This window comes from Bufo gargarizans, chromosome 10 (genome assembly GCF_014858855.1).
Source record: "Bufo gargarizans isolate SCDJY-AF-19 chromosome 10, ASM1485885v1, whole genome shotgun sequence".
Lineage (NCBI taxonomy): Eukaryota > Metazoa > Chordata > Amphibia > Anura > Bufonidae > Bufo > Bufo gargarizans.
Genome location: NC_058089.1, coordinates 42,575,312 through 42,601,766, shown reverse-complemented (window position 1 = coordinate 42,601,766; position 26,455 = coordinate 42,575,312). Strand labels below are relative to the sequence as shown.

General features: G+C 44.9%; 1 protein-coding gene across 2 annotated transcripts in view; it reads right to left on the bottom strand.

Moving 5' to 3' along the window:
* Positions 1-12,525: 12,525 nt before the first annotated feature.
* Positions 12,526-26,455, bottom strand: part of LOC122920994 (rab9 effector protein with kelch motifs-like) — a 30,864-nt gene continuing 16,934 nt past the window's right edge. For both annotated transcript variants that reach the window (XM_044270861.1, XM_044270862.1), the window contains exons 7-11: positions 22,179-22,375; positions 21,146-21,237; positions 18,209-18,263; positions 13,759-13,856; positions 12,526-13,544 (exon numbers count right to left, since the gene is read on the bottom strand). In XM_044270861.1, the coding sequence (XP_044126796.1) occupies positions 13,339-13,544; positions 13,759-13,856; positions 18,209-18,263; positions 21,146-21,237; positions 22,179-22,375 (648 nt within the window). In that variant the 3' untranslated portion in view covers positions 12,526-13,338. The remainder of the gene's footprint in view (positions 13,545-13,758; positions 13,857-18,208; positions 18,264-21,145; positions 21,238-22,178; positions 22,376-26,455) is intronic.

Sequence of the window (26,455 nt, the reverse complement as noted above, 5' to 3'; positions counted from 1 at the left end):
GACAAACCATATTTATGAAAGGATAATAAACGAGGCGCAAATTGAAGACAGACTTTGCCAATACGTCTTTTTATTTTTACTCCACAAAAAAGGCAAGCTTAGTAAATGTGCCCCATGGTTCAACAATCCTAGGGGCACATTTACTAAGCTCGCCTTTTTTTGGATTAAAAAAATTAATAATAAAAAAAAAAACACAACAAAGTTTGCCATCAATTTGTGCCTCATTTATTATCCGTTCATAAATATGGTTTGTCAACTGTAATAAATTGTGCATATCTGTGACAGTCCTTGTTTGCAGGTGTAAATGTTAGTAAAGTTGCCAGGGATAGAGTCTCAGCCCCGAAACACTCCTGTCACACCCAACTGTCAGACATGGCGTAAAACTGTTTAAAAAATGAGACTTGCAATGATTTTCCACCTTAAATAGTTGCAAGTCCCTTAAATAAATGTGCCCCATTGTGTTGCAGATTTTCTGCATGAGAATCTCTCCATATAATTCAATGGCAAACTCATTCTGCAGAGGAAAACGCTGTGGAAAAATTAGCGTGGAAAAATCCGCAACAAGATTTTTTTTTTCTGATCGTTCCGCAGTGTTTACCACCGTAGAATCTGCACAATAATTTACACCCAAAAATCTGCAGATTTTCTGTCGGAAGGCACACTAAAGAAGATGCCCAATCCTATTGGGTGGTCTGTCATTTTTTTATTTGGTGGCCTTCAGGTGTTCAGCAAGGTTGATGTGCCACAGAAGAAGCAGACTAATCTTATAAAATCCCAAGCAGCTGGTCAGAGGCATACTGTGGAGCACAGAAGGATTCCTGGAAAAAAAATAAAAAAATTGAGGGTAGTTCTATGGTCTAATGTTTTGAACTATCTGTATAGAAAGGAGAACATTTGTATTTTCCACTACATCAGGAAACAAAAGACTAACCGACACTCTTTTGGCATACATCAGGCTCACAGAAATCTATGGACATGTTTGGCATATGTGCTGGGCATACGCTGCAAACATAGTGTAATTCCCCATACATATCTAATGTTAATAGGGAAGGGGGGTCTTCCCGACTGTCCACAGTGGAAGATAAACTGGTGTCAGGGTGGTTTGACAGCGGTCTGTTCTCCAGTCACTATTCATGTATGGCCATGAAGAATGTTTATGCTTGTAGTGGAGTTAGGAGTAATAGATGTGTAAAGCCAGCTTTAGTCACTAGAAATAAAAATGAATCCAAAACAATAAGGGCTCATGGACACGGGCGTAGCTGTTGCTGTGCGATCCACAAAACGCAGATACCGGCAGTGTATATTTTGCGGTACAGAAAAACCTGCCCTCTATAGAACCGTCCTATCCTTGTCCGTAAAACGGACAAGAATAGGACACGTTCTGTTTTTTTGTGTGTGGGTGCAACGGAACGGACATACGGATGCAGACACCCCACAGTATGCTGTCGCTGCTTTTGCGGCCCCATTGAGGTGACAGTGTCCCCATCCAACTCGCAAAAAATGCGGATCGGATGAAGACCAAAAATACATTTGTGTGCATGAGCCGTAAGGGGGACATTTACCAATCTGCAAAATTTTCTTACTTAATAGGGGTTTATAGCCCTCACTAGAAAGGTGGGTGTAGTTGGGAGTGGGTGGCATTGGGGCAACCATAGCCTGACTGGCACATTTATTACAATCTACGCTAGGAAACTGGTGTAGCTTATACTGGAAATCTGCACTAGCTCCATTTCTGGTGTAGATTTCCATTTGGGTGTACGAACCTGCACAGATGTGCCTCACTTATTAAGAGGCATGCAGAGCAGGGGATAGATTGACCAGTGTGTGCAATGTGCAGGGCTTAATAAATATTCACTAATCTCAAAGCCAGTGACTAGATTTAAAATATTCAAGTTCTCTAATATTTAACAAATAGCGCCACCTTCTGGTAGCTTTACATACTGCACTTGCTGCGTGCAGTATTGTCTCAGCCCCTCCAGCCAGATCTCTAGAGCAGAGGTCCCCAACCTTTAGTATGTTGCGAGCCACATTCAACCTTCAGTGATCGTTTGGTGCAACAACAAAAATTCAGAAATAGAATAGATAGAAATTTTTTATGCGGAGAAACAAAAAATATGAAATTGAAAACATTTCCTGATATTTTAGTGTGAACTGTTCATATGGTATTATCATTATGTCATCATGTTTTATGGCCCTCAAATAAACACTTTCACTTCTTTTGAGCACCTCCTGGCAACCACCTCTGGAAATGAATGGCATTTGTGTGCTGTCCATTTCCTGCCTGACTACAGGTCTATTGTACCGTACTCCTATAATGCCATGAGTACAGAAGACCCACCACCGTCAGGCAGGAACACACAGCATCATGAATCATGATGATGCGGGGAGTTCAAGGCTGAGAAGCAGAGTTCAGTTCGGGAAAAACATCCGTCACACGGAGCGTGTTTCCCGACCTGAATGCTCTCATGTGAAATTGGCCAAAGACTAAGATTGCATCAGTGTGAAATTGGCCAAAGACTAAGATTGCATCAGTGGAACTTCACTTTAGGGCATATGGTGGGGATATCCTATATACACAATCAGGTTCTATCCTTCAATCAAAAGGAGCTATGAAAATTGAAAGCTGATTGGTTGCTATAGGCAACTAAGCAGGTTTTACTTTACACCAGTTTTGATAAATGTCCCTTTTTGTTTGTTTTTTTGCAGTAGCATTTTCTGTAAATTCTTTGTGGAAGATTTTTCAAGACTGGTGCTTTCTGCGCCTGTCTCGATATCCCCTGCGCTGCCAGAGGATGCGTCTCGTCATAAATTAGGCGCATCCTCCTGCGGTCAGTGGGCCTAACCAGAAATCTACGACAGCTCAGAGAGGCCATAGATTTCTGGCTTGATTTACACCAGAAAACTTGATGAAGGTCTTGGAGAGGTTGGCTCTCGCACATCTCCAGCCTCTAGTGGGCTCATCCATTGACTCCCTTCAGTTTGTTTATCTGCCTGGCATTGGGCCTTCTTCTACATGGCCACCTTCTACACCAAGCTTTTTCTCACCTGGAGAAACCAGGGAACACTGTGAGAACAGTGTTCTTTGATTTCTGCAGTGCTTTCAACACTATACAGCCAGGGCTACTAAAAGAAGCTGGATCTTGTGGGAGTGGACCACCACCTCTCCAATTGGATCCTAGAGTACCTGATAAACTGACCTCAGTATGTGAGAGCCCGGACATGAGAGTCAGATCTGTCTGTCTGAAGTACAGAGACACCTCAGGGTACGGTTCTTGCTCCTTTCCTCTTCACGCTGTATACTGCAGACTTTAAAAAAAATATCTGATAACCCAAGAAATTAGTAATTGGTGTCTTGTTCAGACCAAGCCGGCAAAACAGCCATTTAAGTTCATACTTGGAGCAATAAATGCCATGCTGTGTACGTGTTTATTTAACCCCTTGGATACTGGAGATTTTTAATTTTTGCGTTTTCATTGTTCTTCCCCATCTTCCTTTAGCCATAACTTTTTTATTTTTCCATGGCATACAATGTAGTGGGAAGCAGGAAAAAAATTCCAAATGGGGTTTTGTCCCTACAGTGTTCCCTTTATTGCAAAACTGACCTGTGCCCTTCATTTTCTGGGTCAGTAAGATTACAACGGAAGATGGCAGGATGCTCTCGTCTGAAAGTTCTGCCTTTTGGACATATCTGTCAGTTGCGATCCGCAAACTATGTAGTATGTGTACGCATGCACCAGGTGGATTGCGGTGGATTTCCCTTAATCAATATGGCCGTGGCTAGGTTAGGATGGCTGATCGCATGCCCGAAGTGCCGTCCTTACGTGATGAGGTAACACTGGATAGGAACGTTATCCGGGCATGCGCATTTCTTTTGTTGACATGCTGAAGCAGGCGCTGGCCATGCTGATGCCACCATTCATCTGGTCAGTGGACTTTGCTATTTTACCATGCCGCCTCTCTCATAAATCAAATGATCTACACACATCCTTTTTATTATTATTTATTATTAAAGCGCCATTCATTCCATAGCACTGTACATATGATAAGCGGTGCACATACATAATACAGACAATTGCACTAATCATAAACAAAATGAGTTACAAACTGGTACAGAAGGAGAGAGGGCCCTGCCCGTGAGGGCTTACAATCTACATGGTATGGGAGAAGGACACAGTAGGAGCGGGTTAAGTTGGTCATGGCGGTATAGAGGCAGCAGGCTCACTGGTTGTAGGCTTGTCTGAAGAGGTGGGTTTTCAGGTTTCTTTTGAAGGATTCCACTGTAGGTGAGAGTCTGATATGTTGGGGTAGCGAGTTCCAGAGTATGGGGGATGCACGGGAGAAATCCTGGAGTCGATTGTGGGAAGAGGCAATAAGAGGAGAGAAGGAGGTCTTGTGAGGATCGGAGAGTGCGTGTGGGGGTGTATCGGGAAATTAGCTCAGAGATGTAGGGAGGGGACAGGTTATGGACGGCCTTGTATGTATTTGTAAGTACTTTGAAGTGAATTTGTTGGGCAATGGGGAGCCAGTGAAGGGATTGGCAAAGGGGAGAGGCAGAGGAGTAATAGGGTGAGAGGTGGATTAGTCGGGCAGCAGAGTTGAGGATAGATTGGAGGGGTGCGAGAGTGCTAGATGGAAGGCCACAGAGGAGAATGTTGCAGTAGTCTAGGCGGGAGATAATGAGGGCATGTACAAGTATTTTCGCAGATTCAAAGTTAAGGCAAGCGCGGATGCGGGAGATGTTTTTGAGTTGGAGACGGCAGGTGGTGGAAAGGGCTTGGATGTGCGGTCGGAAGGAAAGGGCAGAATCCAAGATCACTCCAAGGCAGCGGGCTTTGTTGACTGGGGAAAGTGTGCAACCATTGATCATGATAGATAGGTCTGTTGGGGGGGTTGAACAAGATGGGGGAAAGATTATGAATTCTGTCTTATCCATGTTAAGTTTAAGAAAGCGAGAGGCGAAGAAGGATGATATAGAAGATAGACATTGTGGGATTCTAGATAGTAAGGTGGTGATGTCTGGACCAGAGAGGTAGATTTGTGTGTCGTCAGCATAGGAGTGATACTGAAAGCCATAGGACTCTATGAGCTGTCCCAGGCCAATGTAAGCTGTATCATATGCACCTTGATTAGCGATTATATTTGATTTATAAATGCAATATTGATGGTTTTTATATATAATTTTTTTATTGGATTATATATTGTAATATTCTTTGCACTTATTTTTTTTTAAGTGTTTTATATCATGGTTTGTCACTTTGCACCATTACTTGGCTTTATTGATCATGGCTTTGTTGTAATTTTCACTTGAGTATGCTATATGTACTGAGCACTTTGTCATGATTATTTGCTTGAGAAAGGCTCTATTGCAGAGCCGAAACGTTGCTTGTTCCACATGCGTGAATAAAAGTTCTATTTTTATTTCTTTTGGAGGGTGGCATGTTTTTCTTGACTGTGCATACTGGGCTCGTGCTTACCCCTACAAGGCTGTTCAAAGTAGCCACCTTTTGCTTTGATTACTGCTTTGCACACTCTTGGCATTCTCTTGATAAGCTTCAAGAGGTAGTCACCTGAAATGGTCTTCCAACAGTCTTGAAGGAGTTCTTAGCACTTGTTGGCCCTTTTGCCTTCACTCTGCGGTCCAGCTCACCCCAAACCATCTCGATTGGGTTCAGGCCCGGTGACTGTGCAGGCCAGGTCATCTGGTGCAGCACCCCATCACTCTCCTTCATGGTCAAATAGCCCTTACACAGCCTGGAGGTGTGTTTGGGGTCATTGTCCTGTTGAAAAATAAATGATGGTCCAACTAAACGCAAACCGGATGGAATAGCATGCCGCTGCAAAATGCTGTGGTAGCCATGCTGGTTCAGTATGCCTTCAATTTTTAATAAATCCCCAACAGTGTCACCAGCAAAGCACCCCCACACCTCCTCCTCCATGCTTCACGGTGGGAACCAGGCATGTAGAGTCCATCCGTTCACCTTTTCTGCGTCGCACAAAGACACGGTGTTTGGAACCAAAAGATCGCAAATTTGGACTCATCAGACCAAAGCACAGATTTCCACTGGCCACTCGTTTTTCTTTACTTAGAATTTGTATTATGGCAAGAAAAAAGCAGCTAACAGTCTATTCAGTAGGACTATCAGCTGTGTATCCACCTGACTTCTCCACAACGCAACTGATGGTCCCAACCCCATTTATAAGGCAAGAAATCCCACTTATTAAACCTGACAGGGCACACCTGTGAAGTGAAAACCATTTCAGGTGACTACCTCTTGAAGCTCATCAAGAGAATGCCAAGTGTGTGCAAAGCAGTAATCAAAGCAAAAGGTAGCTACTTTGAAGAACCTAGAATATGACATATTTTCAGTTGTTTCACACTTTTTTGTTATGTATATAATTCCACATGTGTTAATTCATAGTTTTAATGCCTTCAGTGTGAATCTACAATTTTCAAAGTCATGAAAATAAAGAAAACTCTTTGAATGAGAAGGTGTGTCCAAACTTTTGGTCTGTACGGTGTATATATACAGTACAGACCAAAAGTTTGGACACACCTTCTCATTCAAAGAGTTTTCTTTATTTTCATGACTATGAAAATAGTAGATTCACATTGAAGGCATCAAAACTATGAATTAACACATGTGGGATTATATACATAACAAAAAAGTGTGAAACAGCTGAAAATATGTCATATTCTAGGTTCTTCAAAGTAGCCACCTTTTTGCTTTGATTACTGCTTTGCACACTCTTGATGAGCTTCAAGAGGTAGTCAACTGAAATGGTTTTCACTTCACAGGTGTGCCCTGTCAGGTTTAATAAGTGGGATTTCTTGCCTTATAAATGGGGTTGGGACCATCAGTTGCGTTGTGGAGAAGTCAGGTGGATACACAGCTGATAGTCCTACTGAATAGACTGTTAGAATTTGTATTATGGCAAGAAAAAAGCAGCTAAGTAAAGAAAAACGAGTGGCCATCATTACTTTAAGAAATGAAGGTCGATCAGTCAGTCCGAAAAATTGGAAAAACTTTGAAAGTGTCCCCAAGTGCAGTCTTCATCAAGCGCTACAAAGAAACTGGCTCACATGCGGACCGCCCCAGGAAAGGAAGACCAAGAGTCACCTCTGCTGCGGAGGATAAGTTCATCCGAGTCACCAGCCTCAGAAATCGCAGGTTAACAGCAGCTCAGATTAGAGACCAGGTCAATGCCACACAGAGTTCTAGCAGCAGACACATCTCTAGAACAACTGTTAAGAGGAGACTGTGTGAATCAGGCCTTCATAGTAGAATATCTGCTAGGAAACCACTGCTAAGGACAGGCAACAAGCAGAAGAGACTTGTTTGGGCTGAAGAACACAAGGAATGGACATTAGACCAGTGGAAATCTGTGCTTTAGTCTGAGGAGTCCAAATTTGAGATCTTTGGTTCCAACCACTGTGTCTTTGTGCGACGCAGAAAAGGTAAACGGATGGACTCTACATGCCTGGTTCCCACCGTGAAGCATAGAGGAGGTGTGATGGTGTGGGGGTGCTTTGCTGGTGACACTGTTGGGGATTTATTAAAAATTGAAGGCATACTGAACCAGCATGGCTACCACAGCATCTTGCAGCGGCATGCTATTCCATCCGGTTTGCGTTTAGTTGGACCATCATTTATTTTTCAACAGGACAATGACCCCAAACACACCTCCAGGCTGTGTAAGGGCTATTTGACCATGAAAGAGAGTGATGGGGTGCTGCGCCAGATGACCTGGCCTCCACAGTCACCGGACCTGAACCCAATCGAGATGGTTTGGGGTGAGCTGGACCGCAGAGTGAAGGCAAAAGGGCCAACAATTGCTAAGCATCTCTGGGAACTCCTTTAAGACTGTTGGAGGACCATTTCAGTTGACTACCTCTTGAAGCTCATCAAGAGAATGCCAAGAGTGTGCAAAGCAGTAATCAAAGCAAAAAGGTGGCTACTTTGAAGAACCCAGAATGACATATTTTCAGTTGTTTCACACTTTTTTGTTATGTATATAATTCCTCATGTGTTAATTCATAGTTTTGATGCCTTCAGTGTGAATCTACAATTTTCATAGTCATGAAAATAAAGAAAACTCTTTGAATGAGAAGGGGTGTCCAAACTTTTGGTCTGTACTCTGTGTGTGTATGTAATATATATATATATATATATATATATATATATATATATATATAAATAATATTTCACACCCTGTGTAACTTAAGTCTTGAAACCAGAAACATCAGGGAGGGAATAAGGAAGGGTGCTGTCGTGAGGTCTGGAAAATCCGGTGTAATCATCACAGAAATTACAAAGAATACCCCTTCCTTACCGACTGCACCACTTGCAGAACTTCTTACCGACAGAAGAAAAGAGGCAGAATGTAGCTGGAGCCAATAGTGACAGTAAGGTAGAAGACCACGTGGCAGCCTAAAAGGTTTGCACAATAGAAACATTAGCCCTCCCAAGAGGTAGACTGCGCAATTAGAAAACGTTTCCCTACCTTCTCACTATTGCCTTTGCTGAATGAATATCAACATCTATCTTTTACCTATGATCAACTGGCGTAACAAAAAATTGTTGGACACCAGGTTGAGTTATTTGTGAAATAATACCTCTGATGCCTATCTAAATACTGCATCTATGTCTCCTAATCAGCCCACTTTATTCCAATGCGTTTCTCCCAGTGTGTAAAGGGACCTATAAATTAATTGCGATGACCTCTGCAAACTGAAGGTTTTTTGTGCCAATCAGGATACAATTCAATATTGCAGGAATTGTACTAAGCATCTATTAATCGTTATGGATTGAGCAATGACTCATCTTGATGTATTCAGAACTTTTTTACTCTGATGTACTGAGCATCTATTTTTATGTACTTTTTTTGTGTGTACTCAGCGTTTATTATTTTTCATATTCATAGTAGGGTATCTAATGGACCCACCCTAAGGCACCTTATTTAGGTGCCTTGCATATCTTTTTAGGGCCATCTGAGGGCTTGTAGGAGGTTCCTGAATACGGGATCGCCCCCATCGGGGTGGCCATTCCATTCTATAGGCAGGGATCAATAGCATAGGGTGAGAATCAAGGAAAGGTCCCCCATTAGACCATCACCATCCTGCCTAGAAATCTGCCCTATCTGTCCCTTATTGTGGAATACAAATAACTGCTGCGTTTACATCGACATTCTTTTGATTTAATATATATTAGGGCTGAAACGATTATTCGAATAACTCGATTAAATAGAGTCAAAAAATTCATCGATGCAGTTTCCCTGCATCGAGGAATCATTTAGATCACGTGATCACGGAGCGGGAGTGAAATTAAGCGTCTCACTCACCGCTTCAGTGTCCTACAGAGGCCAGAGAGGCAGGACTGAGCCGGCCGGCACAGCTGAGGAGGAGGAGGGAGTCCCTCCCTCCCCACTGTGCGCAGCTGCCGCTGAAGACCAATGAGGACAGAGTAGGAGGAGGAGGGGAGGGACTGTGGCCACTGCGCTACCAATGACTGTGCCGGCCATATCCCACAGGGTCCCCCTCCTCCCCCCCATCATTGGTGGCAGTGTCAGTTCCGATCGGAGTATTAATCATTGGTGGCAGTGGCCACAGGGTCCCCCTCCTCCCCGATCGGTTACCATAGCAGCCAGGACGTTACTGAAGCCCTCGCTGCCATGGTATGTTAGTGAGCAGCGCATTATACTCACGTGCGCTGTGGCCGGCGGTCGCTCCTTCTCATAGGTCTGTGCGGCGCATTGCTAATGCTGTAAGCATTAGCAATCCGCCTCACAGACAGAAGAAGGAGCGACCGGCGGCCACAGCGCACGTGAGTATAATGCGCTGCTCTCTGCTCACTAACATACCATGGCAGCCAGGGCTTCAGTAGCGTGACTCCTGGCTGCCATGGTAACCGATCGGGGAGGAGGGGGACCCTGTGGCCACTGCCACCAATGATTAATACTGGGGAGGGAGGGGGGGTTGCGTTACCAGAGGGGGCAGGCAGATCAGAGGCTGGGGGGAGGGGGGCAGGCAGATCAGAGGCTGGGGGGAGGGGGGCAGGCAGATCAGAGGCTGGGGGGGAGGCAGATCAGAGGCTGGGGGGAGAGGCAGATCAGAGGCTGGGGGGGGAGAGGCAGATCAGAGGCTGGGGGGGGAGAGGCAGATCAGAGGCTGGGGGGGGAGAGGCAGATCAGAGGCTGGGGGGGGGAGAGGCAGATCAGAGGCTGGGGGGGGGAGAGGCAGATCAGAGGCTGGGGGGGGGAGAGGCAGATCAGAGGCTGGGGGGGGGAGAGGCAGATCAGAGGCTGGGGGGGGGAGAGGCAGATCAGAGGCTGGGGGGGGGAGAGGCAGATCAGAGGCTGGGGGGGGAGAGGCAGATCAGAGGCTGGGGGGGGGAGAGGCAGATCAGAGGCTGGGGGGGGGAGAGGCAGATCAGAGGCTGGGGGGGGGAGAGGCAGATCAGAGGCTGGGGGGGGGAGAGGCAGATCAGAGGCTGGGGGGGGGAGAGGCAGATCAGAGGCTGGGGGGGGGAGAGGCAGATCAGAGGCTGGGGGGGGGAGAGGCAGATCAGAGGCTGGGGGGGGAGAGGCAGATCAGAGGCTGGGGGGGGGAGAGGCAGATCAGAGGCTGGGGGGGGGGGGAGGCAGATCAGAGGCTGGGGGGGGAGAGGCAGATCAGAGGCTGGGGGGGGAGAGGCAGATCAGAGGCTGGGGGGGGAGAGGCAGATCAGAGGCTGGGGGGGGAGAGGCAGATCAGAGGCTGGGGGCAAGCAGATCAGAGGCTGGGGGGAGGCAGATGGAGAGAGAGTGGTTAATGGAGGCTGCAAGCACCACCTTGGCATGTATAAAGTTATTGGTTTAGAGAGGGGTTAATGAAGGAACCTCCAAGGTGCTTTCATTAACCTCTTCAAACCAATAACTTTATACATGCCTAATGCCAAGGTGCTTCCATTAACCCCTCCAAACCCAATGGGCATGTATAAAGTTATTGGTTTGGAGGGGTTAATGGAAGCACCTTGGCATTAGGCATGTATAAAGTTATTAACCCCTTCAAACCAATAACTTTATACATACCCAATTACGTACGTTATTTTAAGTAGCTTTTTCTTATTAGATTACTCGATGAATCGAGAAATATAATCGATAGAATACTCGATTACAAAAATATTCGTTTACTGCAGCCCTAATATATATATTTTTTTTTCATATTTTGTGGGTAATTTTAGCGCTTTGAATAAAGGCTACGTTTTAATTAGGGTGGTACTCTGTGAATATTCTATACTTGACATACTGCCTTGGCATACTGACCCTCTGACGGGCTACTGTCTTAGCTAATTGCAGAAGAGATGCAAGCCAGAGAAAAAAATGTCCTAATCTATCTGGCTAGTGAACTCTTCAAACCCACCTTACCCTTATTTATGCCAAAAAAGGAAACAAAAGCGCAGAGGACTTCTCCAATCCTTAGTTACCCCTAGGTAACGTGTAAGGCATCTCCGAAAAGTCCGGACAGTGGTGACTTATACCTTTAGATTCCTGGGCTTATCAGAAGTGCTTAAAAAGTAAGGACCAGTAAGGATACCCAGATGGAAGCATAGGGAATCTAAAAGCTAACAAGAGGTCTGAACCTAAATAACCTTATAAAATAAATCTCAAATGGGTTTCTCATCAAGTGTTTATCAAAATAATCGTACTTATCTTGACAAGGAATGACCAACTGAAGATGACTGCTGAATACCGATTTCTTTGGTGCAGAATATATTGCAAGACAGATGTTTTGATCCAAGATCCACTGGAGGTCTTGTGTTATATCTACCAGAAGAACTTTAGACGTCAAATCTCCTTCCTCGCACTCTGGTATCCGTGATGGAAAACTACCGTGGCCTCCATTTCCCAGGGGGAGCTCATGGGTCTGCTGGCAGAGGTCCAAAGAGCACACTGAACCCTTCAGTTTTGGGATTCTAGATCCGCTGCAAATATTTATAGTTTGCTGGTGCGCCATACATCCTGTAGACCATCCAGACTAAATGTTCCAGTCGATATGGCTCCACACCAGGAGCCATATAGGGCTCTGTTGATACACCATACATACTGTAGGCCATTCAAGCAATATGGTCCAGCCCATTTTCTCACTCCTCATCAGGAAAATTATAGGGCTTTGTTGGAGTGCTATGCCTATTGTAGACTATTAAACTAAATATTGACAACCAAACATAGGCACAGAACTAGTTCACCCTGCATGCATAGCCACCAAGATAGACCGCCACAAAGACATGAGGCCACCAGATAGTCAGACAGACACAGGCTCACACATTCAGTCGACCATGCATAGACTCTACAGGCGTTCAGGTGACCTAAAAGCTACAGGTATTCAGCAGACCAGTCAGATGTGGTAGGGGCAAGCCAAAGAAGTATAGACGCAACATACGTCAATCCGCCCAGCCCAAAAAAATGCAAGACATTCCACCAAGCAGGTATGTGTGAATATATATATTACTATATCTATATATAAATAACTTTAGCCATATAGGCATCAGTAATCAGAAAAACCAACATAACAGAGATGTTCAGGCAAGAAAGCCTGAAGACAGTCATCCAGTCCTTCCAAAGCCAAGAGGCAGGCCCCAAATCCATGAGACAGGCCCCAAAGCCATGAGGAAGACAACCAAATATTTGCTGTGTAACTTAAGTAGAGTCAATATAAGGAGTACCTTCTTTCACAGCCATGGGAGCTGCATGATATAGGCTCCTTCTTCCTCGTCTGAGCCGCATTCCGGAGAATGCACCGGAATACATGTTCCCATGAGCAGACCCTGCATGGACCCGTGCTGCATGCGGTGGAATGCAATACCCCTCTGGGCTGCTTCCTCTTAACCATGGATCTGGGGTTCAAATGTCGTCACCCCACCCGGTTCCTAGGGTCCTGTCAGCCCAAAACTATGGGTGATAGACCCTGGCAGGTATTTCCACATAGCCCTCCAGAACATTTCTGGGATCTCCTAGGCTAGCAGTACATGAAAGGAACACTGCAAGTTTCCCGCTCCAGGGACAGGAAACCACTGAGGTTGAAGAGAGGCTCCACCTTTTTATTCTGCAGGTTTCCTGTCCCTGGGGCGGATCCTCTCTGTGGTGCTGTCGTGGGAGAAATGAAAATACTATGTTAATTTTTATTGACACATTTTGGTACATAGTACATCTGGAAAATTTCTGCTTTTTATTTCAGAAAGCAAACTTCTGAAAGAAACATATATATATTAAAACTATTTACAATCACCATTATAAATATACACTTAAAAAGGAAAATTCTGAAAGGTTAGTAATGTAAAAGGGAAATCCACACATAAGAAGCTAGTAATCAAGGATATCCGATATCTGCAGCCTGACTGTATCACTGTAGAACTGGCCCTCATTGTCTCCTCCTCCAAAGATGAGAATCTCATTAGGGGTAGGTTCCTCATCATCACCCTTCACTCCAGGGAGGGACAACATGGAATAACCAGCCCGAGGAGAACATGGCAGTGAATTATGGACCAATGTAGTCCAAGTTTTTGTTACTGTAAAAGGGAAGAAAAAAAACATTCCAAATTAATGTAACGTATACCCAATGCATTCTGTAAGATATACAGTTTGGTAGTATTATATTGACATCTTTAAATATAAAAGCAGTTGCAACTATAAAGACACAAATACGACCATCTTAACATTAAAAAAGTGTTTGTTAGTACGGTGGTAAAAATACATTTCCACAAATACATATCTATAAATTACCTGTATTGAATATGTAAGTGTCATTAAGAGCCTGGTTTCCATCATAACCACCATGGATTAGGAAACGGGAACTGGACACTGAGGCTGAGGAATGCCAGCTAGAAGGAAAGGGTGTATGAGAATGATCAGAATATCCATGCATAAGTCACACAATGTCACTATGGGGGCGAAGAGGGGAAAAAAACAAAAAACAAACAAAAAAAGGCTATATGCCACCATATCCCCAGGTATAAAGGCCATATTATCTAGTAGTATTAGTTCAAACTGTAAATGGTTCAAATGCTGAAAGAATACTGTAATAATGCCATATACAGAGTACAGTACAAAATAGATTACTGCTTGGCCAGAATGGCTGGACAATTAAAATGTTTACTGAACAAACAAGGTACAAAATGGCTTATAATTAAAGAGCCTCTGTCAGCATGATAAGCCCTATTAAGCCCATCGATGAACCTGGTAGTGTTGATCATGCTGATTAAAATGATCACTTATTTACCTCTGTAGGTTGCAGCGTTGTGGAGATGAGGATTTTTATCTTTATGCAAATCAGGCAGCTGGAGCACCAAGGGGCAGGCTGTAACACTGAGCACTGCTACTGATCAGAATAATAAGATACAAAATTAAAAAGCAGAGTGATAACCACTATATGGCACCAAACCCTCAGTGAATTTCAAAGAGAGAAGTATTAAACCCATAAATAAGTAAATAAATAGAAGGGTAATTATTGCCTGTGTCCAGAAGGAAAAATACACCCTCCAATGGTTAGGCAAAGGGGATAAAGGAATAAGGTAAAAAGGATTATAGTATAAAAGTAATGTATTATGTACAAGTAATAACTCACTTTACTGGGGAGGTGGTCTGTAGGATAAAGCTCAAGACACCTGCAGACTCCCCCTCCCCCACCGGGATCGTTTGCAGTATTTTAGGAATAACGGCAGCCCTCAGATGGTGCTTCTGATAGATTCCTTTACTGGTATCACAAGCAGCTCAACACGTTTCGGGGGTGTTACCACAAACCCCTTTTTATTCAGTATCATTAAAAATACACATATACATAACAACCATAAAACAACAAAACTGCATCTCACCTGTAGGGCTCAGAACAGGAAGGGATCTAAAATCCCATCTAAACCTCGTTCCTGGTAAGTGGGACCGGAAACAAGGTGGAGAATACATCACTTCTGGTTTCTTAGGTTCCGATCGTGTGTTCAACAGTGGAACGCATATAAAATGAATATATAAATCTAAAGTTGCTGTCATCCATGATAGGGAGTGGAATCATAATATATCTACCTAGTGGTCGGTTGTAAGGGAAAGTGTTCCCTACTCTGTCCGAGTTAACTGCAAGGGCAGAAGATGAATAACTTCCGGTTCCACTAGTGTGGAACGCAAGTGTAGAACGCACTTGAGGGATGTGGCGTGAGACGCACGCCAAAGGCATTGGTGCGTTCCATCTACTGGGAGGTGTGTAAGGCTAAAAAGAACTTGGAGCACTAGGTGGGGGACATTATTATTTTCTTCCCTTTTATTAGTAAGTAGTCCCCAACCTAGTGCTCCAAGATCTTTTTAGCCTTACACACTTCCCAGCAGATGGAACGCACCAATGCCTTTGGCGTGCGTCTCACGCCACATCCCTCAAGTGCGTTCCACACTAGTGGAACAGAAAGTTCTTCATCTTCTGCCCTCGCAGTTAACTCGGACAGAGTAGGGAACACTTTCCCTTACAACCGACCACTAGGTAGATATATTATTATGATTCCATTCCCCATCATTGATGACAACAACTTTAGATTTATATATTCATTTATATGCGTTCCACTGTGGAACACACGATCGGTATAACTCTAAGAAACCAGAAGTGATGTATTCTCCACCTTGCTTCCGGTCCCACTTACGGAACAGGGAAGTTTAGGCAGGATTTTAGGTCCCTTCCTGTTCTGAGCCCTACAGGTGAGATGCAATTTTGTTGTTTTATGGTTATGTTATTGTGTAATTTTTAATGCTCCTGAAGAAGGAGGTTTGTGGTAACACCCCCGAAACACGTTGAGCTGCTTGTGATACCAGTAAAGGAATCTATCAGATGCACCATCTGAGGGCTGCCGTTATTCCTGATAGTACAAGAGATCCCGGTGGGGGAGGGTGAGTCTGCAGGTGTCTTGAGCTTTATCCTACAGACCACCTCCCCAGTAAAGTGAATTATTACTTGTAAATAATGCATTACTTTTAAACTATAATCCTTTTTACCTTATTCCTTTATCCCCTTTGCCTAACCATTGGAGGCTGTATGTTTCCTTCTGGACACAGGCAATAATTACCCTTCTATTTATTTACTTATTTATGGGTTTAATACTTCTCTCTTTGAGTGCCATATAGTGGTTATCACTCCGCTTTGTAATTTTGTACCTTATTAATCCGTTCTGCTGTGTAGTTGCTCTACATTTATAGCCACACAGGCAGCCTCCCTCTTCTAACCCCACTAGTGATCTGTCTCTCTCTGGCGCTGTGTAGTTATTCCCAAATTTTGGATATATATCCAAAATTATTTGATTAACACTCTTTTTTACACATTTTTTCTTTATTACTGCTACCACCTTCATTGCTCTATTCACTTCCCCCTAGCCTTCAATTGACCGGGCTAAAAGCCCTGTCTTTCTGGTGCCTGCACTGTGCCTCACTAATAATCATTGGTAATTCAGGATTAACGTTATATGGAATCAGTGTCATTACATTATCAAAGTCATGCATTCCCCTAGGAACGTGCTGTGTCCAGTATGTATTCAATCATTTGTGGCAGGGTAGCCTCTGCAGAGAGGAGCGAGCGCTGTGCGGGAAGGAGAGAATGCTTACCTTTCCATCCTGCCAGTAGCTGCGCTCCTCCGCTATGTGTGGTGGTCTGTCACTGGCGGCTTAACAATATAACATTTGAGACCGCTGCATAGACAGCATCTCTCTCTAATCTTTTAAGACAACATACCATAATTTTCACCCTATAAGATGCTCTCCTCCCCCTCGCCCCTTCCCCTAAAGTGGGGAGGAGACATGTCAGCACGTCTTATGGGGCAAATACTCATTAGTACAACAGAACGGGAAGCAGTGAATGCAGCGCTCCCCTGGCTCTGCAGTTACCACTTTCTGGTTCTCGGCCACTCGCTGTGCTGTGACTGCGCACAGCGTGAAGAAGTGCGCAGTGTCCTCACGCTCTGTGTGTCAGGTCACAGCAAAGTGCACGGCAGGAAGAATAGCTCTGGATGTAAGGAGCGGCGTCTGGAGTAGGAGAGGCAAGTTATTTTTTTTTATTTTTTTATCTGAGCATAGGGTAATTCATATGAAGGTCTGATCTGAGGTCTGAATAGGGTCATTCACATGGAGATCTGAGTTGATGAAAAATTGTATTTTTTATTTTTTCCCCCCTTGAAAACCTGGGTGCATCTCATGAGCAGGTGCATCTTAAAGGGCGAAAAATTCAGTAGCTATTTTTCGTTCTTTACAGTACAAGCCATTTTTATAACCATCATTTTCAGATAAATATATAGCAACATTTAACTTATCTGATTGTTTTAGTAGGGGGAATGTATAAAAACACATTTCCAATAATGGTTTCTCAATTTTCTATGGTTTTCACAATTTGACTTTTTATTTCCTTAGGTAACTAACTTTTAAACTACTTAAGGCAAAAAAAAAAAAAAAACACCCTCAATGTACTGTAACGAGTCTAAATACTTAGGTATCTGTTGGGACATATTATAAAGCTTCGGGACCTTTATTAAGCTATGGGCTTTGTCAAATTTCCAGGCTGACAGGAACAGAACCAAAGAAGTCCCTTCCCAACCAAGAGCTTCGTTAGTTGTGGTACAGAAATGGTTAAACTGTCTGGATAAGCACTTTCTCCGATTCCAGCCATTAGTGTTTGAGGATAGCTATCATTTCCAGATGTCATTCAGCGTGGGCAGAGATTTGCGTGCCACAAGATCACCATCACATACATGCAGGAGAGGACTCCAGCATAACATAAACCGGACGGATCCCCTATGCAGCCCATAGACTTCTATTATAACGGAATGAATAATGTATCTAAAGGCATTCCCTTATGGAATTTCATTATGGTCCATGGTAACGGAATCCATAACGCAATTCAGTAAATACCACAACACGAACCTCAAAATATGCAATTCGCTCATCCCTAGTGATAATGCGTGGAGGAGGTTAAAGATATCTTCCGTTACATAGATACTGAGGGCCTAGCCTAGGGTAGGTCATCAATATCAAATCGATGGTGGTCTGACACCAGCTGTTTTTGCCATGTTGGCAAATGACCACTGCAGCCAGTGGCCTCAGCTCTCACGTCCTGCACTTAACTGGCATCAACAATGGGACAACTCCTAAGAAGCCAAAGACATTTTGAGGCATCCTATAAGTTGGTGGTGGTAACTCTAAATTCAAAGTCACTTACCAGCGGGGTGAGGGGGAGCTTCCATTCACTTCAACTGGGGAGAACTCCATAAGTCCTGGCAGCAAAATAACATATGGTACAGAAATTTACATTCAAGGATTTTAATAATGAGATCATCTAAAGTAGACAACACCCTTAAAGCAAAGGGTCCATCAAAGATAAGCATCATGCTGCTGGGACCTCCAGCGATAGTCTGTCTGTTTGCAGATCAGCTCCTTATTATACGACTGCCACCAACTGTCTAAGGGTCCATTCACACGTCCGTAGAATGGGTCCGGATCCGTTCCGCAACGTTGCAGAATGAATCCGGACCCATTCATTCTCTATGGGTCCGGAAGAGATGCGGACAGCACACAGTGTGCTGTCCGCATCTGCATTTCCGGAGTGCGGCCCCGATCTACCGGTCTGCAGCTCCTGAAAAAAAAAATAGAACATGTTCTATTCTTGTCCAAAATTTACTGAAAAGTTGGCAAAATTTGCAATTTTCTAAATTAGAATTTCTCTGCTTTCAAGACAGATAGTCATACCTCATAAAATAGTTAACATTCCCCATAGGTCTACTTCACGTTGGCATCATTTTGCAAATTTCAATTTTTAATTTAATTTTTTTTAGAACATTAGAAGGCTTAGAATTTTAAAATCAGTTTTTCAAAAGTGACCAAAGATCAAGTTAGTTCTGAGGTGACTTTGAGGGGCTTCCATAAGAGACCACCCCCAATTTTTGCACAGTTAACCCTTTAGGTATTCCGTAAAAAATTAAAGCAAAATGGAGATAACATTTAAAAAGTCACTTTTTTTTGCAGAATTTCTATTTTAATCCATTTTTCTCTGTAGCACAGCAAAGATAACCAGCAAAACAAATCAATATTTGCTAGCCTGATTCTGCAGTTTACAGAAACACCCCATATGTACTCATAATCTGCTGTATGGGAACACTGCAGGATTCAGTAGGGAAGGTGCACCTGATTGTTTTAGGACGGCAGATTTTTCTAGAATGGTTTTAGGGAGCTATGTCACAGTTGAAAAGACCCAAAGGCACCCCTTCTGTGAAAGTCTCTGGAAAGTGACCCCAGTTTGGAAACTACACCACTCAAATTTATCTAGGTGTGTAGTTAGCACTTTGACCCAACAGGCGTTTCACAGAATTTGAAAACACTTGGCTGTGAAACAGAAAAATTAAAGTGTTTTTAATTTCCACAAGGAGTAACAGTAGAAAAAGCACCCCAGCTTGTTAACCATTTTCTCCTGAATATGGTAACACCTAATGTGTAATCGTAAAATGCTGTATGGGCACAAGTTTAGAAGGGAAGGAGCGCTATCTGGCTTTGGAGGGCAGATTTTGCTGGAATGGTTTTTGGGCGCCATATCACACTTGAAACTATCCTGAGGTACCTCCACAATGGAAACTGGAAACTAGGGATCGACAGATTATCGGACTTACCGATATTATCGGACGATATTCATGATTTTCAAAGTTATCGGTATCTGCATCTAACCTTGCGTATATGCCGATACTGCGTCCAGCGCTGCTCACTTATGAAAAAAAAAAAAGATAGCACTTGGCGCGCCGCCATGTTCAGTGGAGAATGAGGGAGGGAGGGAATCCCTCCCTCTTATGACGCGGCCGCCGCAGAGCCCAATAAAATAAGCGGGCTCTGAAGCTGCCTGCACCACTGCCACCAATGAATGTCTGGCTAATATTAAAGCAGGAGGAGGGACAGGGGAGGGTTTACCGTTGCACCGTCTCAGCTAGTGTGCTCAGCGAACAGCAGCATCCTCCTGAGAGTCCTCCCCAGAGTCAAAAAGCCAGCATAGCAGGTGCCTGGCTACTGTGCCACCAATGATAATTTTAATACAAATACAGGAGGCGGGTGCCGGCTGTACCCATCTCCTGTATTAAAAGATAATTATAATTGGTGGCGCAGTGCGTGCCGCCCCCCCCCCCCCCCCCGTATTAAAGTCATTGGTGGCAGTGGGTCGTCTCCCCCCGCCGTATTAAAGTCATTGGTGGCAGTGGCCGCAGTGGGTCGTCTCCCCCCGCCGTATTAAAGTCATTGGTGGCAGTGGCCGCAGCAGCTCCGATCTGTTACCATGGCAGCCAGGACACTACTGAAGCCTTGGCTGCCATGGTAAGCTCCCTGCTGCTGTGTGTACTATGCACAGGGGAGCAGGGACAGTGTAAGAAATGACCTTGTGGAAACTACACCCATCAACATATTTATTATGGGGTGGGGTGAGCATTTTTTGACCCCACAGGGGTTTTGCAATAATCAAAATTAAAATTGCAGATTTTATTGCCCAGCTTGCTCCACACACACACACACAGCCCTTTAAATTGCTAGGCAGGATCTACTTGGTACACAAATGCCACAAATTTGACTGCTTTTTGGGTACTCTCCAAGGTTCAGAAGGCAAAGACCAAGTTTTAGCTTTTGCAGCAAAGATTTTGATGGATTGATTGCTTTTGATCTGTTTCTGAGGTACCAGTACAGCTATTCTCAGAGAACCATACATTTCTATTTTTCTCTTGATAGAGCGGCGTCATGGCTTTTTTTTTTATTCAGTTAGCATTATCACTGGTTCTAATTTGGGGTACATACAACTTTTTGATCACTTTTTATTTCACTTTTAGGAAAGCAACAAAGAAAAAGGCAGCACTTCCACCATTGCTTTTTTGGGGGTTTTGTTATTGCAGTGTACGCCACAGGAAAAAAATGACATGTTATCTTTATTCTGCTGGTCAGTACAATTACAGGATGACAGTTTCATCTTTTTTCTCAGTCTTGCTGCTTTTACACATAAAAGGTATTTAAAAAAAATGCTTTTGACCCACCATTTTCTGAGATCCTTATTTTTTTATTTATTTTTTCTGGTAGTGGTCTTGTGTATATTAAATGCACACACTTCTTTTGTCAAACACTGGCCACAATTACTCACCAAGATCAAGAAGATAAAGATCATTGTAACACACTGGTGTGTCCCAGCCCCCGAAGACATACAGCTCTTTGTCCAGAAGGCAGGCTGAATGCCTGAAAAGAAGAAGACAGGACAACATACATACACAATCAGTAGAAAAAGAACAGGCAAACAGTAAAATGCTGCTGAACAGCAGGATTTCATCCAACATTCTGGGATCAAAGGTGCAAGTGAAATAAGATTAGCTGAGCAGCCTATCATTTTCTGCACTTCTTTATATGTTTTCCCCTTCTCCAATCAACTTTTTAATCAAGGAACACTGTTCTTCTGAACAATGTCTGGAACAACCCATTTTCCTCAGAATTTGAGAGAAATGCACTGTAAACAGCATGTACAACATTTGCTGCCTTCCTTCCTTAAATAAGGGCAATAATTGCCACCTGTTTTTCAAAAAATTAATGACCTCACTCATTGAACTCCACACTGCTATTATTTTGAACTATTTGAACATACCCCTTTCAATAAGTGATTGAATTAGAGAATCAGCAGCATGTATGTCTGTTGGGTTTCTATTACTCTACTACACCTGCTAGTAAATGATTTGCCATGTAGAAATATAATTTCTACCAAAAACAGTGATTGATCAAATTAGTGATGTCTGACTGCTATTATCTTGAACACAACTGTAAACCTGAGGTCATTTAACATCTTAACTATATCCAACCCCAATGATAACTTGGATCATAGTAGTAGTCATGTCTGTCACATTATGCGATTCTGTCAGTATATTTTTTATACCGTCTCAGGACAGCACTGCTCTGTAGTTATGGCAGCTCAGGCTTCAGCTGTGGCCTAGTAGGGGACATCTGGGACTCTTTGTAATGGAACCATTTATGAAGATAGAACTTTGGGAGCATGTACAGCTCCTTGACTTTGGCCAAAGGATAAATTTTTCGTTTTTGAATGAATGAATGTGGAAATGACCAGGAGGTTTTCCAAGCAGGCAATGAATTCAGTGCATAAAACATGTAGTCTATAACCTAATATTTCTTACCCAGAGCGTGCAGCAGGTTTATTCCCCAAAACAATGGGCTGGTACCAGATCTCATGCTGTGGATCAAAGATATAAACGGAGTCGCTGCATCCATCCGGTTCAGGATTGGGACATGGAAAAACGCCTCCAAACACAAATAACTCTCCCCGAATAAGAGTGCAAGTGTGATAGGAAAGAGGAGGTACTTTGCCTTGAGCCTGAGGGGGGAGGGGACAGAAAAACTAGATTTTTGTAATCACCGTAAAATCTGTTGCTCCTCCGTTCATTTTGGGGGGGGGGGGGGGGGGGGGGGGAGATATAGGCCTTGACCATGGGTATAGCTGTTGCCGCTAGGAGGCGGACACTAAGCACACAAAGTGTAAGCTTCTCCCTTTCCAGCTATATCCTTCCTGCAGGGACCAAGCTAATCAGTTTAGTGCAAAAGCAGTAGGAGAAGCCAGACATAAGAAAATCACATTATGTGCAAACCCAGAACCACACAGGCCCGAAAAGGCCCATAAACAAAAAACTGGGTGGGAACTGTGTCTCCCAATGAACGGAAGAGAAACAGATTTTACGATGAGTACAAAAATCTAGTTTTCTCATCCGTCTCATTGGGGGACACAGGCCTTGACCACGGGACATTCCAGAGCAGTCCCTGAGGGTTGGCTTAACTTCAACCCCCCTGTCAATCTGAGAACCGTTGTCTGAAAAACTCTACGCTCCAAAGAAGAGATGCAAAGGAGTGCACTCTGTAAAAGTTGGAAAAAGTATGCAAAGACTACCAGGTCGCCGCCTTGCACACCTGAAGGGCCAAAGCCCCATGATGCACCTCCTAAGAGGCTCTACTGCCCGAGCCGAATGAGCAGTCACCAGTCCTTAACGCGGTAAGCTTCCAGAATAGCCAAATTAATCCATCTGGAAATGGAAGTCTTAGACACTGCCAGTCCTAGTCTCGGCCCCTCTGGAATTACAAACAGGGAATCCGTCTGCCTGAAAGATGCCGTCTGGAACAGATAGATACGCACTGCACGCACCAGATCCAGAGTATGGAGCGACTGTTCTCAAGGATGATACGGGTCTGGACAAAATGAAGGAAGAATAAATCTCATTTAGATTGAATGTCGACACCATCTTCGGCAAGAAGGACTGCACAGGGCGAAGGACCAACTTATCCTAAAGGAGGATCAGGAAGGGCGACCGACATGACAGAGCCGCGAGTTCCAACACTCTACGGACAGAAATAATTGCAACCAAAAAAACCACCTTATAAAGACAGGAAGCACAGCGACACCTGCTGCAAAGGCTCAAACGGAGAAGATTGGAGAGCGTTGAGCACTAGATTAAGATCCCAAGGATCCAACGGAAGACGGAAAGGGGGCGCAGCATGCGCCAACCCCTACAGAAAAGGCCGAACTGCCGAAAGTGAAGCTAAATCTTGCTGAAAAAGAATGGAGAGAGCCGACAGCCAGCCCCAAGTCCATGCCCGACTGCAGGAAAGTTGTAGCAAAGAAAAATGAACAGGAGACAGCTGTCGCTGCTCGCACCAACTAAAGTAGCACTTCCCGGTCCGGTGGTAGATTCTGAAAGACGCCAGCTTCCTGGCCCGAATCATGGTCTGGACCACCGCATCCGAAAACCCACGAGCTTTCAATATGGCGGCTTCAACAGCCATGCCGTTAAATGTAGCGACCCTAAATTCGGGTGGAAGATTGGCCCCTGCGAGAGCAGGTCCTCCCGGAGCCAAGATAAGTCGACGAGAAGGGAGACTAGGAACGTGTGCCACACCCTGCGCGGCCAATCTGGGGCCACGAGAATAAAGGGCAGTCCCTCTGCCTGATCTTCCGGAGAAGACGCGGAATGAGAGGAAGAAGATGTAACACGTAAGGAAACGTGGACCGTCTCCACAGGATCACCAGCACGTCACATGCCAGGGCCGTGGGTTCCCTGGACTGCACGACTTAGTCCTCAACCCTGTTGTTGAAGCGTGAGGTCATGATATCCACATTCGGCCGCTCCTGGGTGAGGAAGTCCGCGATCCAGTTGTCGACGCCAGGTATGTGAACTGCAGACAGTGCTGGAACATGTTTCTCCGCCCAGCTGAGAATCAGCACCGTCTCCGCCATGACTGCCGGGCTCCATGTGCCGCCCTGGTGATTGATGTACGCCACCGCCGTGGAAATGACGGACTGCACCGGACAACCCCTGAGATGGTTGACCCAATGTCGCCGAGAGTCCATCCACCATCTGAAGGCCCGATGCACTGGGGCAAGGAGACGCATTGGCTGATCCAATGAGGCTGGGGAGCAATCCCAGCTGGACAGAAAGGCTCGCTGAAGGTTTCTGGTATGGAATTGAGCATATGGAAGAACCTGCAGACAAAGAGCGGATAGTTTTTCTGAAGACAAAAAACACCTTGACCTGACAAGTGTCCAGTACCATGCCCAGATAAGTCAACCGCTGCGATGGATAAAGACAAGACTTCTGCCTGTTCAGTATCCATACAAAGTGCCCCAGGGTGTCTAGAACAATGTTCAAGTTGTCCGCCGTCCCCTGGAACGACTGACCCTTTACCAGGATATTGTTTAAGTACAGGATCGCCACGGCATGGAGCAGGGCCATGACTGCCGCCAGAACCTTCGTAAAGACCCTGGGAGTCGTAGCCAGGCCGAACAGGAGGGCCACAAACTGGTAGTAAAATGGACCCTCTGCGAACCGGAGAAACCTCTGATGACTGATGCATATGGGCACGTGAAGATAAAAGTCCTAGATGTCTATCAAGGACAGGTACTCCCCCGGTTCCATGGACGCAATGACCGACCTCAGTGACTCCATCCGGAATCTACAGACACGAAGGCAACGGTTGCGCGCCTTGAGGTCCAGAACGGGGACGGACTGTCCCCTCTTTTTTGGGAACCACAAATTTTCTTAATTCCCGGAGAACCCCTTTAATGGTGGCCATACACTTTACAACGGTCTTGCGCAGGAACCGGAACAATCGCAACTTGCTGCACCAGCGTGTGAATTGTCCGGAAAAAAAAAGAATCTGCGGATGCGGGGGAGGTCAGAGGAGAGGACTTGAAGTCCAGCTTGTAGCCCTTTGCAATGACCTCCCTCACGCACGCATCCGAGACATGAGCCAGCCAAACATGCCGAAATACATGAAGCCGGCCGCCCACCCAAACGGAGGGTGCCGGGAGCCACCAATTGTGCAGCGGAGCTCTTAGGGTTAAAAGACTTTGAGCCCCGTTGATGGGAATGCCAGGAAGGCCGCGGCTAACTTATCAGCGAATAGCCACCAACAGGGCTGACGAGTGAGCCATAAACCTGGCCGCGTCCAAAGATGCTTTACAAATATATGCACTGAGCTGCAGGGCCACATCTGCAAGTTCCCCCGAGGAGACTCCAGAGTCGAGACCCTGACGTAAATTACTTGCCCACTCTCCCATAGCCTTGCTCACCCATGTAGAGGCAAACACCGGCTGCAGCGCTGTGCCCACTGCTTCAAAGGCAGATTTTGCAAACGCTTCCAGCTTCTTATCTTTGATATCAGAAAAAGAAGCCCCATCCGCCATTGGCAAGGTAGTATGTTTAACCAAGCGGGAAACTGGAGGGTCCACTATAGGTGGAGCAAACCATTTCTTAGTCAAATCTTCCAGAAAAGGATGTTCAAGCGTTTTGGCAACATAAAATGTTTATCAGGGAAATTCCACTCCTTGGAGAGAGAGAGGAATGAAACTCCTGGTGGCTGGGTAAACACTTGTGCGAATGACGGGACTTTCAAAAAAAAGGAAACACCCGCGCTGGCAGATGACGGAACTGGATCCTCAACCTGCAACGTCTCAATAACTGCCATAATTAAATTGTCCACCATGGAGGCTAATTTGGGCGACTGATCCTCCGTTGAGACAACTTCCTCATCTGACTCTCTCCTCGGAACATGCCTCTTCAACAGAGGACATGTCGGAGTGAGACTCTCTAGCAGGAGGATGAGAGGCCGAGGACACAGGAGACACAGAACCCGTTTTTGGGGGAGAAAGTTCTGGCCCGTTTTGTGGGGCGGCTGCGATGGGAACGAGCCCCATGATCCCTAGAGTCTGACAGGTCAGAGGACTGCCTTGCCGACAAACGCCCCAATATATCCACAATAGCTTTGTTGGTGTTGGAGACATCCTGTACCACCCTAGACAGGGAACGCGCCCATTCCGGTTCTTCAGTAGGTTTGGCATCGGGAAGCAACGGGTCCGGAGCCAAGCCACTTGATGGCGGCGCAGCACAAGCAAAGCAGACTGAGGGAA